General features: G+C 38.2%; 1 protein-coding gene across 1 annotated transcript in view; it reads right to left on the bottom strand.

The window, feature by feature from the left end:
- The window catches only part of LOC136863623 (KICSTOR complex protein SZT2), an 874,751-nt gene that overhangs the window by 810,290 nt on the left and 49,799 nt on the right, over nucleotides 1-14,662 (bottom strand). Inside the window, 1 exon segment of the mRNA XM_068226020.1 lies at nucleotides 6,203-6,295. Within this exon segment, the coding sequence (XP_068082121.1) occupies nucleotides 6,203-6,295 (93 nt within the window).

Raw genomic sequence — 14,662 nt, 5'->3', positions numbered from 1 at the left:
CTTGGAATGCTGCCTCTTCCTTGCTGGTCCATCAGAACGGGCAGTTGTTATGGAGTAGATCGGTGAGTGGTATTGCCTTCTCTTCAAAGTGTGGCACGAAGCTGCTATACCATCCACACAAGCCAAGGAACTGACATACTTGTCGCTTGGTCCGCAGGCATTCAGCTTCTTCGATAGTTCGATTCTTCTCTGGTTGCCTTTCTAAGCCTTCAGATGTTAGTACATGCTCAAGATATTATACACGGAACTGGGCAAAGTGGCACTTCTCCACTTGGCAAGTCAGTCCATGAATCTTCAGTCATTCCAGTACTTTCCTCAGATATACAAGGTGTTCTTGAAAAGTCTTGCTGTGAATTAAAATGTCGTCAATATACACTTGAAAAAAAAAATCCCACATATCCTGATATTTCCTTATCAATCAGTCGCATGAAGGTCGCAGGAGCATTCTTCAATCCAAAAGGCATTACAGTAAACTGGTACAATCCTCTCGGTGTCATGAAGGCGGTCAGTCGTATAGAACTTTCCTCGACCTCCACTTGTTAGTATCCGGAGTCGAGATCCAGCATCCTGAAAACCTTAGACCCACTTACTTGTTTCAGCGAGTCTGTCAGGTCAGGCATGAGGTGGGCATTACTAACCGTCTTCTCGTTCAACCTGCGGAAGTCCACACTCCCCATTTTTCTTCCTTCTCTTCCTCTTCAGTAGGATGATAGGTGTAGCCCAACAGGATGTAGAGGGTTCGGTGAGACCTTGCCCTTCCATATCTTGAATCTTCTGGATGATGAAGTTGTGTTTATCTGGGTTGATTGGATATGGACGTTGCCTGATGGGTGAGGAAACGCTGCATTCAATGGTGTGCGTTACCGTGGTAGTCTGTCCTACTTTACTGGTGATGACTTCTTGAAAGTCCTTGAAGTTGTGTCTCAGCTCCTCTTCTTCACTCTGTCGAAGATGTGTTAATTGGATATCTCCAAGTCTACGTCGACTTCCGTATCCTTGCAAGACTGGAGATTTCCATCGTGCCAGGCGACCCTCAGTCTGCCTTTTCCCAAAAAGACTTCATGAGCTGCATAGTCTAAGATCACCTTGTATTCCACCAGAAAGTCGTGACCTAATATGATATCAGGTATCATGTTCTGGATCACTGCAACGTCAATTACAATAGGCATGCCCATTAATTTAGTGGTTCGGTTAGTCTGTCCTTGGATGGAATAGGTTACCTCATCCACTGCTCCCACTACCCTTCCGAGGTAGTGAGACTTCATAGGTGTTAGTAATCTGGCAACAGTCCCGTTTACAAATGAATGGCTTGCTTGGCAGTCGAGTATGGCTGAAAAATTCTCGTTGCCAATCCTTAAGATGACAGCTGGGTGGGATTGGCCTATTCTACTCACTATCTGAATAATCCCTCTCCTACTTGACCAGGGTTGCTTATCTGTCAGGTCTTGAGGCGTATTCCTGCTCCTATCACCCCTCAATCCAGAATGGGCTGGACATAGTTTTCCGACGTCAAGTTTGGATACTTGTTCTTCAGGTGTCCCGTTCTTCCACACTGGGAGCACTTCCTAACTGCGCTGGTCTCTTCTGTAGCTTTGCTCTTGTGTTCCTCTTCCAGCTGGGCGATGATTCTGCATAGATCATCAAAGAATCTCGCTTGTGATACATTCACTAGGGGTCGAATCTTATCGTGGAGTAGCTCTGTGATGTCTGGTAAGATCTGATTTTCGCTTTCTTCCGGGTGCAGACGCTTGAAGGGTTAGTACTTCTGTAGAAAGAAGATGCTAGCTCTCATGCCAGTGGGTTGTGCCTCAGTCAGTAGCTTCCTTATCACAGAGCTCTTCACCCCTTCAGAATTAAACCTAGCGAGGAATTCCCTCTTGAATTCCGTCCACTTTAAATTTAGACCATTAAAGTTATTCCATCAAGTAGCGGCTTGCCTCTTTAACACATTGCAGACGGGATGCCCTTCACCCCATGCACAGCCCTGTTCCCGGCCACTTTCCAACTACCTGCAAACTGGAGTGCATGCATTCAAATAAACTGTCAGAACTTCACTAGCCTTTGAAGGACTACTGTGTTTTTTTCTGGAGGCCTTCCTGAATAGCTGTTGAAATGCGGGTAGGTAGGTATTTGTCGAAATCTATTTCGGCTCATAGTTTTCAGAAATATTGGGTTTCTATTAGGGGATTGGCTGGCTAGTAATCTTTCAGACATGATTTCTTCACCTGCCCTATCAATATACACAAAGCAATTCTTTCTTTTAAATTTCCCTGCTAGGGATATTAGTCCACTATAATGTTTTAGGGGATACGTTATGAGCATGTGAATTCTACTCATAATATAAGTTTGTCTGCTCAGCTATATACTGAAAAAAGTCCTGCTATTTGTCCTATGTTTCCATGTTCATTAGGCCATACCATTATACCAGGAGCACCTTCAAAATCTTCACTGTTGTCCATAACCCAGTTGTCAGAAAACACTACATTGTTTACAATATTTAGAATATATACGCCCGTAACACAATTATCAGAATTGTTTTTAACCACGTGAGTTCCACACCTTGAAGATTAGGCTATATCCTCGTCATCACTCGAAACATTTTCGTTAGAAGATATTTCATCATCGAACTCTAAATATTCAGCATCCCTTGGACATTCGGAGTCTGTATCAACACACAATTCACAAATAATTTCATCCTTGTCTAAACACGTGCGATCCATGGGCGTCGGCATCTTGCAGGCGGCATGTCTCTTTAAATTAGTAAACATGTTGTCAGGAAATGCAAAGAATAGCTATGATATGAAGAATAATCGAAAAGAAATGTGACTATCAATTGTGTAAAACCATACATAACAGAGTTCTATCACCCTTGACTTCCAAATAGTTCTGGTATATCTCAAAAGATAGCACTAAACGTCAGTCTGCCGCTAATACGAGATAACTCGGGACCGGTCCACAATGCTCAGGTAGTAAAACACGAGTTTTCTCGGGACCAGTCCGCACTGTGTTGATTGCGGTGTGATGAGTTGCACGATATCCTCTGGCAGATTAGTTCTTCCTAAAAGACTGACCGATCACTCGATGAAGCTAGTTGGTTCTCTTCCAGTCGCCCGTGGAATTCCGGAAGGCTCTCTATAATCACCTTCGGGTCTAGGTGTGTTGTATTGCCGGTTAGGTTCGAGGGGGTTAGAGGTGTGGTGATACGTCCTGTTTGAGTTAATCTATCCTCTACCGCGTGAAGGATGTTTTCCCTTATATTCTGCATATCCCCCTTGATGGTCGAAAATCGGTTTTCTAACCTTCCTTCAACAGCAGAAATACGGCTACCAAAATTTCCCTCGACGGCAGAGATACGGCTTTCTAAATTTCCCTCAACGGTAGAAATCCTCCCATCAACCTGTTGCTTTATGCCGGAAAGCTGGATTTCTACCTCCTCCTTGAGGTTCGAGATATCGCCCTCCAGCCAGCTTACGCTACTATTGATCTGTTCAACCTGTCCCAGTTTTGACCTGATGTCTGATATCTGCTGCGTTAATTGATTCACGATGTTGCTAATTTGCAATAATTTTTTTTTTGTTAGTTGCTTTATGTCGCACCGACACAGATAGGTCTTATGGCGACGATGGGACAGGAAAGGGCTAGGAGTGGGAAGGAAGCGGCCGTGGCCTTAATTAAGGTACAGCCCCAGCATTTGCCTGGTGTGAAAATGGGAAAACCATTTTCAGGGCTGCCGACAGTGGGGTTCGAACCTACTATGTCCCGAATACTGGATACTGGCCGCACTTAAGCGACTGCAGCTATCGAGCTCGGTACATAAATTTGCGATAAAATTTTGTCATCTACGGTTGAAATTTTTGATTCTAGGCCCTGTTCCACCCTGTAAACCTGCATGTACACTTGTGATATTTGTCCGGTTAAAACTTATTTATTTCACCTTAACTTCAGATAAACATACACATAACCTTAATCACTGCTGCCACAAACAAAATATACACATCAACAACCCACCATTTTAACAACTGCCCATCACTAAGCACACGCCATAAGGAAATCGCAACCTTAAAACACAGTTGAAACAACTGACTGCTGACAACATGTCGGTTCAACATAACATGTGGTCACAAGTATACTCCTGTTAAACCATAACTCCAACTAAACAGTAACTAACTCTACCATCAAGACCACCTCTTTATATAGGTGCCTGACCAAGCTGCTAGAAAGGTACATTTCCTCGAAAATTCTAGAGTGCTCAAGACCCAGATATAATGTACAGAATATTCTCGCCTACTTAGTGTCATTCTTGATGTTACAGTGTGTTTCACAATTCTGCAGTGGATTATAAATCATTAATACAGGTAATAATAAATTATATAATATTAATTACAGGTTCTTACATTAACTAAACTCATATAAATATCTATATACAGGAAATGTTTCATGACGTAACCTCACAAATAATGCAATCGTAAACTAATAATGATACTAATAAGTGGATGTACATTACAAGTAGTAATAATAATAATAATAATAATAATACTAATAACAATAACAATTCGAGCTCGATACTTGCATTATTTACCTATGGGGGAGTGAATTTTTTTTCAAGTTATATCAGTTTATCACACTTGCATCAATAGGAAACAACTGGTATTATTTTTTACATAACGACACTAAATGTAACATATATTACATACAATTACTTTTGCCGGAAAATCTTCTGCCCACAACACTGTACTTTTAAATGAAAACCTACAACCTGTTTTCCAGTCCATGACCGGGTCAGGAATGTAATGAAGGAACCAGATATAGGCTATTAGTACGAAGGGGTCGCCACTCCCAAAGTGATTTATTAATGAGTGATAGATGCTATGAAATGAGAATGGTGAGTGTTGCTGGAATGAAAGATGACAGGGAAAACCGGAGTACCTGGAGAAAATCCTGTCCCGCCTCTGCTTTGTGCAACACAAATCTCACATGGAGTGACCAGGATTTGAACCACGGTATCCAGCGGTGAGAGGCCGACGCGTTGCCATCTGAGCCACGGAGGCTTTGTATTTTTAAATAGCGAACAATAAACTATTATCACCCCAGTATTCCGTCAGATAAACTCCATTTTTCAGTAATGAGCAATAAACTACTCTCAACAACAGTCCATCCATTACACTGTACTTCTAAATAATGAACAACAAAGTATTATCACTTCAGTAGTCCACCGGACACACTCCATTTCTCAATAATGAGCAAAAGACTACTATCACAACAGTCTGTCCATTACATTATTCTTTTAATAATGAACAATAAACTATTATCACATCAGTACTCCAAAAATTACACTCCATTTTTCAATAATGAGCACTAAGCTACTATCACAACAACAGTTCGTCCAATACCTTGTACTTTAAAATAATGAACAATATACTATTATCACCTCAGTAGTCCGTAAGATATACTCGATTTTTCAATAATGAGCAATAAACTACTAGAGCATCACAACAACAGTCTGTCCGTAACATTGTACTTTGATATAGCAAAGAATATTAACTTACATACATATTAATGAGACAAAAAAGGAACAGATGTATACATAGGCACAATAACAAAAGAAATTTTCATTATCACGAACTTTAAAACTTTAAAGCAGATGATGTGGAATTTCTTGACATGAAGGCGTAAAATTATTTGATGTAAAGTGCAAGGGATAAAAATATATTAAATTTCCATTTAATACATACTGAACAGGGGCTTTAAAAGAAAAATCATAGTTCAAAGCCAGGAAAAATGAGAAAAGTATACAGTGTTTCTCAAATGTTTCCATTATATAAGATGAAGTCAATCAATCACTACTGATGTGCATTAGGCCAGTCACCCAGGTGGCAGATTCCATATCTGTTGTTTTCCTAGCCTTTTCTTAAATGATTGCAAAGAAATTGGAAATTTATTGAACATCTCCCTTGGTAAGTTATTCCAATCCCAATTAGACACTATTCCAATTTCAAGCAAAAACATCCAAAATGCCCTCATCATGATGAAATTAACAACTCCATTTCAAACAGAAATAGAGAATAATTGATATTACATGAACACTGGAAATGTGTAAAATCATAATTTATTGATAATGAGAGTGGAGTTTCTAAAATAACCATACACTGTAATACAAATAAAATTGAAACCTAGAACACACCAGATTATGACAAATTCTCACCTGTTGAGCAGGAGTTGTAAAAAACGGTGTATGTGCAATCACAGTGACAAAGATCTCAGGTCGAAAAAGAATTGATGATCCAGGGATCAAAAACTAAAATAAAGACAAGACATTTGAAAAAAATCAAAAGGAGTTAAAAATTACTTCACACTAGAGAACTGTGCTAATGTAGCAGAGAAGATCATGAACAAACACACATATATATATATATGTTCTAAAGGAAATAATCGGTCAATATATTGTTATTTAACTGATTCGCTGATTGCAGGAACAACCCAAGTCACACTGCACTAATTTTAGGAAAACTATGGAAAACAATATAATTATTATATGGAATGTTAAAACGAGATTAAACATAAACTGAGGATTAAGTAGCACTCAGCAAGTTTATTGCCAATGTACGATATCAACCTGCTATGCTGTTTGTATTGTAACATTTTTTAATGCTGTGGATTTAGGTTGTTTTGCAATCAATACATTATTCAGATGAAAATACAAGAAATACAAAAACAAATTACCTATATTTATTTAGAAGACATTACTCTGTCATGATTCTTGCAGGACAACAATAGGAAAAGTTTGATTGTTTTGCAATTAATACTGTTTACAGAAAGAAAAACATAAAACAAAACAAGTCATCAATGTTTACAGTACTGTAGTAGACCTACAATGATCCTATGTTTCTTGTACATCGGCAGTAGGTCAAGTTAATATTTCATTCCAACCAAGCGAAGTGGCTACGAGGTGGGCGAAACACAGCTGTAAGCTAGCATTCAGGAGATGGTGGGTTCGAACCCCCACTGTCGGCAGCATTGAAGATAGTTTCTGTGGTCTCCCATTTTCACACCAGGCAAATGCTTGAGCTGTATCTTAATTAAGGACACAGCCGCTTCCTTCTCACTCCTAGCCCTTTTCTATCCCATCATCGCCATAAGACCTATCTGTGTCGGTACGCCATAAATCAACTTAAAAATATATATGAAAAGTCACAATAATTTTTCAGATAATGGAGCTTCTGAAATAAACTGACAACATGTTTCTGAATCAGAAGTTTAAAGTTTATATTCTTCACAAAGGTGGCACAATTTTAGTGCCTAATTACTTTTCCCAGAAGAAGTTGCCCGAAGACGAAGGGCAATAACTCCATACAACTGTGCATGAAATGTGTGCAAAAAATAGGCCAAATGCTTCACTGTGTCTCATGTAGCATATTAATAATTATTTTCAGTGTTGGTAACCCATTGAGGGAAACTGAAACACGATCATCAGTGCAACTACAGTGTCAAGAAAAAAATAAGATGATTTGAGGACTGGGCAAGAGAGCTATCAGATCATAATGAACTTGATCAATATACAAATATAGATCCCGAGGTAACTACGAAAATTTACTTCAGTGGTGGAGAAACAGCAGAGACGCATTTCCACATTTAGCAATCATAGCAAAGCAAGTTCTATGTATTCCAGCTACAAGTGTCCCAAGTGAGAGAGTTTTCAGTTTTAGGAGATAAATGGTCTAATCAAGGTCGAGAGAGATTTAATTACTGTGTGCTTATCCATGAAAACATGTAACTGAAAACTGGCATTAGTTATATTTTTGTTAGCTACGTTCAAGTTTTTTTTTTTTTTTAAATGCTATTTGTTCGGGGCGTCGACCCTTGTGGATCTTTTGCCCCTTACTGGCACCATATTGTATGAACCTCCGTGTAACCGGAATGGCGGTAGTGTGGAATGTTGTGTGTGAGGAAAGGAAGATTAAGGACATCACAAACACACAGTCCCCAGGCCAGGGATATTAATCATTACAATTAAACTCCCCTGACCCGGCCGGGAATCGCACCCGGGGCTGCCGGGTGACAGGCGGACGCGTTGCCCCCTACACCGCGGAGCTGGTCACCTATGTTCAAGTTAATAAACTGTGTTTGTATACATATTTAATTTGTTTGTTTATTTGTTTAAACGAGTAGCGTATAATTACTTCACCTACATAGACCTATTATTGTTTTTCACCCCCACCCTGATACAACAGCCCTGGTGGACTTTGACCTGTCAACCAGCCGCTGATCACCCCAAAGGTCCGCAGATTATGAGACAATGTGAGGTCAGTGCGGCGAATCCTCTTGCTCACATCTTGGCTTTCTAGACTCGGGCCGGTATCTCACTGTCACACAGCTCCTCAAATACAATCACACAGGCTGAGTGGACTTCGAACCAGACCTCAGATCCAGTTAAAATTCCCCGACCTGGCCGGTAATCCAACACACGCCCTCCTGATCCATTGATAATATCTAGAGATGTACTGGTTTGTACATGAAGAATAATATTTTTTGTTATGCTCCTTCAAAATATTGATATAATATATTATAGTTAGGAGATCTTCAGTTAATTTATACACTGTAGATACTTGCATCATCATAACAATTCAATGAAAAGTAAAATGAGTCATGATTAATTTTTCTATAGAATAATATTATTATTATTTGTTTAATAACAGTGAACATTTCATAAATATATCATGGACAAAAATGGTAAAAGGGACAACTCATTTATTTTAAAAGTGAACGAATAGGTAACTAGCCCATCATAGAATTCTACCATCATGAATAAATATGAAAATATATAGCTCAATTGGTATAAATTAATTAAAATAATAATGTTATTGGCTTCACGTCCCACTAATTACTTTTGTACGCTTTTAGGAGATGCTGAGGTGCCAGAAATTAGTCCCACAGGAGTTCTTTTACGTGCCAGTAAATCTACCGAGATGAGGCTGACGTATTTGAACTCCTTCAGATACCACCGGACCGAGTCAGGATCAAACCCGCCAAGTTGGGGTCAGAAGGCCAGCGCCTCAACCATCCGAGCCACTCCATCCAGCAAATTAATATAATAGTAAACAATGAATATTGTATGAATTGAATTATTCATTTATAAGATAACAAAACAATTGCGGATTTCACTTAAGTTTATTTATGTATTTGTCACATTTGAAAATCTGTGGGAAGGATTTCTTTATTTTTCTGAGAACAGATTTCTCTCTTCGCAACACGAATATACCGCCATAAATAAGACTGAAAATTATTGCAAAAAATTGAACTAATTAGGCTTGAGAGGAGACTGTCAACCGAAAACATAACAATATTGCTTCAAGGAAAATTCTGTAAAAGAAATACAGTACTATATATGGCAACACACGATATGGCTCCTCATACTAAAGGTGAACATAAATCACAAACGAAACTACAAATAATTAATTCCAATTTTAATCATGCAATGACTGGATGAACTGGCCATGCAGTTAGGGGCGCACAGCTGTGGGCTTGCATCCTGGAGATAGTGGGTTTGAGCCCCACTGTCGGCAGCCCTGAAGATGGTTTTTCTGTGGTTTCCCATTTTCACATCAGGCAAATGCTGGGGCTGTACCTTAATTAAGGCCAAAGCCGCTTCCTTCCCGTTCATAGGCCTATCCAATCCCATCGTCGCCATAAGACCTATCTGTGTCGGTGCGACGTAAGGCCCCCCCAGTGTATAATGAAGTCCATTTCTTTTTTTGCATATTGATGTAATGTCAAACGTCCACCAAATGTAATTTTCTCTGTCATTTTATCTAATAAATAATTCATAAACTTTTTTGGATATATAAACCTTATTACTGTTACATTTTTAGTATAATAATGCTTTACTTTTGTCATCAACAAAACACCCACAAACCATTTCCAAACTCCACAACCTAAAGAGTTGATCTCCATGAACTCTAAACCTGAAGCGCTCGCAAAACTTAGCCAAATATGGGTGTATAAAAATTGGCGCCCACTGTAGGGCCAAGTATGGGTTGTTTCCAGCTAAAGATGTATAAATAATAGATAAGTTGTTTGCCTAAGTGTGGTGGCCAAAATATGGGCATATACAAATTGATGACGATCATAGTGGCCAAATATGGGTCAATGATTAAACAAAATTGAGCACCCAGACGCAGAACTGAGTATCAATAAGTTACGAAGGATATGACGGAATCTCAGCCAAGTATGGGGTTATAATGAATTATAATACAGTAATATTATCCCTACACTGCATAGTGTAGCCTTTTCCCTACATAATATTCTTTTTCTTGTAGTTCAGGAACATGCTAAAAGATGGCAAACCTAACTATGTATATAATACCTTTGACATCTGTACTTCCAGAAATGATGCTACAGGGGGCTAGGGGCAATAATTTTCTCCATCTATATGCTATGTTATCTTTGCCCGAGGCAGTTGGACACGTGTCATGACAGCTGTACATCAAAATCAAAAATCAAAATCTCTTTATTTGCAAATGAGGTGTCTACCTCGGTGGCAAATGGTACACTAAAATACATTATTGTCAAGCACTAAATATTAAATTAACAAGAGAAGAAAATTTTTCCTATAATACAATATTATACAATTTACGCTAACAATGTTTTCTATTAACACACAGCTCATCCTTAATAAATTTATATTGTTTACAAAATTCTAATTATAATATCTCCTGTACTACTTACAAATATAGTCAACTGATATACAGTATGTGGAATTGCTTCAAATGATACTATAAAACTGGTATAACATTAATATTTACATTGCATTTATTTATTTACTTTTTTTTTTTTTTTTTTTTTTACCCGTTCTGGATCCTAAGTAGCATAACGACCTGCTGCGTCTTAACCAGAGCCCCTTTTGCCACCACTTTTCAGAGTTCCTGAAGGGCCTTCACAGCTACCGTAGCGGTCCCAGGGCCCTCGAAGTCCCCACTGTACTTCACCCCTACAGGCAGTCTCCTACTTTGGCTGTCCAAACTCCTTAGACCAGGGGATGGAATTAATTTATTCACACACATTTTTTTTTTATTTACAATAACCTGCACCGGTCGAATGCCCTCTAACACTTCATTTATTTTCTCTGTTGCTGTTTATTCTCTTCTTGAATATCTGTACAGATTTTGGAAAAGGATCAAACACTACCGCTGGTAAACTGTTCCACTCCTTCACACCCTTCCCAATGAATGAAAATTTACCCCAATCGCTTCTGCTAAAATTCCTTCTAATTTTATATTTGTGGTCAGTCCTTCCGATATAATTATTTTCCAACTGAAGCCTCTCACGGATATCTCCCCATGCTTCTTCTCCTGTATAGGCTCTATATAATCCTGTAAGTCTAGTTTTCTCCCTTCTCTTACTTAAAGTTTCCCACCCAAGTTCCTTTAACATTTCTGATACACTACTCTTTCTCCTGAAATCCCCTGTTACAAATCTTGCTGCTTTCCTCTGCACACTATCTATTTCTTTTATTAGGTATTCTTGGTGAGGATCCCAAACACTGTTTGCATATTCCAATAATGGACGAACCATACTCAAGTAACTTTTTTCTTTTAATTCTTTGTTGCATCCTTTAAGTAGCCTCATTATGACATGTAATGATCTGTATGCTTTCCCAACAATGTCATCAATATGACCCTTCCAGTGCAAATTACTTTCAAATCTCACACCTAAGTATTTGCACTTGCCTTCTTTTGGGATAACTACCTCATCCAAAGTATATTCAAATTCAGTTTTAAAGCTCCTGTTTGTAAAAGTTGTAACAGTTGATTTGCCTCCATTAACCTTCATATTATTTTCTTCAACCCATTGTTGGATACTTTCAAGGTCCCTTTGTAATTCTGAACAATCCTCAATGTTGTTTATTTCTCTATAAACAATTATGTCATCTGCATACAATCTTATTTTTGATGTTATATTGTTCCCTAAATCATTTGCGTATATTAAGAAAAGTAACGGACCGATTATACTACCCTGTGCAATTCCCTTCCAAACTTTCTCTTCCTGCGATACATTATTTCCTACTTTGACTTTCTGAACCCTTGAATTTAGAAATGCTTTTATCCAACGTGTAACCCTTACGTCCAATCCTATTCCCTCCAATTTCTTTAATAATATTCCATGTTCCACTCTATCAAAGGCTTTGGAAAGATCTATGGCTATGCAATCTAACTGACCTCCTGAATCCAACTGATCTGATATGTCCTGCTGAAATCCCACCAGTTGTGCCTCACAAGAAAATTTCTTTCTAAATCCATACTGGCTCCTCATGAACCAATTTTTATCATCACATATCCCTCTGATGTACTTCGATATTAAACTCTCCAGAATTTTACAAACTATACTGGTCAGGCTGATTGGTCTGTAGTTCTCTGGTTTCCTTTTATCACCCTTTCCTTTATAAATTGGTATTATTATAGATTCCTTCCATTCCTTTGGTATTACACTATTATTTATGACATAGTCAAAGAGAAATTTTAAATAAGGCACTATGTACCACCCCATTGTCTTTAATACCTCCCCAGTAATTTGATCACTTCCTGCAGCTTTTCCTTGCTGAAGCAGTTGGATTTCTCTGAAAATATCTTCGTTTGTGAATGAGAAGCTTCTTGTTTCCCTCTGTCTCTCTCCCTCTCTATCTTCTGTTTCGGTTTCCAACTCTTGACAATCATCTACTGAATCTCTAAATTCCCTACTAAATAGGTTTGCTTTCTCAGTATCTGTTAAATAGTGTTCACCCCCTTCTCCCACCATTGTAGGAATTTGGACTCCTTTTCCTTTTTGATTCCTGATATATGAATACAGCTTTTTCCATTTCCCTTTGTGGTCATTACCCTCTTGAAGTATGCCATTCATATAATTCTCTTTTGCTTCCTTTTTCACTCTATTCAGTTCCCTCATTAGCTGTTTTCTAGTTTCCCTACTCTCCCTACCCTCTTTGATTTTCCTGTTTACTATTCTACATTTTCTTTTTAATTTTCTTATTTCCCTTGTATAATAAACAGGGTCTGAGGTCATTTTACCCTTCTTAACAGGTACAAATCTCTTCTCTCCTTCCCAAGTAATTCCTTTAAATTTAGCCCAAAGTGTATCCACGTTACTCCCTTCACTTATCCAACAACTGAATTGTGATTTAAGGTAAGTCCCAAATTCATCAACTTTAGTTTTTCTGTACAATTTCTTGTCTAGTGTAACCCTCTTAAGCCTTTTTGGTACGAGTCCTACATCCATTATTACAGCCTTATGGTCTCCTATTCCTTCAATTACCTCAGTTTTATCAACAATTTCCCATGGTTTAACCAAGAATACATCTAGTAAGTTATTGAGACGAGTCAATTCTTGTACTACTTGTGTAAATCCTCCCTCCCAAATTAACTTATTTGCCAGTTTCTGTTCATGGGCTTCACTTGCAGCTCCTTTCCATTCAACTTCAGGCAAATTTAGATCTCCCCCAATTATTACCATATCATTATTATTGTTTTTATGAGTATAATCTATTATTTTTTCAAAGATGCATGCATGAGTAGCATTGAAATAGAGTAGAATAGAATATATTTATCACCTACAGGATGTCCCAATTACCGATGATGTAATAGACGATTACATGAAAAATTAAATTAAATAATTAAATTAAATAAAGAATTAAAATAAATAATATATATATATATATATACAAACGTACATATATATATAGAAAAAGATATAAATCTTCACAGGTTTTCTACAGATTATTTACATAATTTAAAAAATTATCCCGTTCCACCCTTGAGAAGAACTTTCCGAACTGCAGTGGAAGGGTGGTGAAAAATGTCGAGTGACCCTTCCAGCTGATTTATGGTCCTAAGGGCTTGCATGAATCAAGAATTTTCATGTGCAACGTCCTACATTTGGGCAGGTGGAATGTACGTTTCTGCCTTGTTTGTCTGCTTGGAACATGAAGTGGGATCAACCCCAGTACAGCCGGACAGTCCACTTTACTCTTCAAGCATTTAATCGCTAACAATTGCGTTCAGACATTTTCGGCACGTTGCCAGGGTATTTATTCCAAGAATGTTTACAAATTCTTCATATCTGCTTGAAGAGAGTGGCATGCCCAGGAATCCAAAACTAATCCACTTCATGAACCTGATCTGTACTCTCTCGAGATGGTGTACGTGGCCTTTCTGATACGGGAGCCACACCTCACAACCATACTCGAGACAGGATCTCACCAGGGAAAACTGTGTTTTGGCACAAGCAATATTACTGAAATCTTTACATTTCCTTTTGACAAACCCCAAGAGTTTGAAAGATTTCTTTATAATACTATTGATGTGTTTCTCAAAGGATACGCCATTCCTGTTACTAAGAATTACACCTAGATCATTAAGCTCCTCCACACAATTTAAACTTTCTCCACTGATTTTATATCTGTAAAATGCAGGTGTTAATTTTTGAGTAAATGACATGACACCACACTTGAATTTATTCAGTTTAAGGGACCACTTATCATACCACTCGCATATTTGCTTCAGATCCTCTTGTAGATAATTACCATCATTGTCTTCTTCTATGACTCTGTATAGTTTCAAGTCATCAGCGTACAAGAGATATTCACTGTTCTGAACGACAGTAGTAATACCATTTG

Source organism: Anabrus simplex, chromosome 2, assembly GCF_040414725.1.
Source record: "Anabrus simplex isolate iqAnaSimp1 chromosome 2, ASM4041472v1, whole genome shotgun sequence".
NCBI classification, from domain to species: domain Eukaryota; kingdom Metazoa; phylum Arthropoda; class Insecta; order Orthoptera; family Tettigoniidae; genus Anabrus; species Anabrus simplex.
Note: the sequence above shows the minus strand (reverse complement) of the source record. Positions and strands in the feature narration are given on the sequence as shown.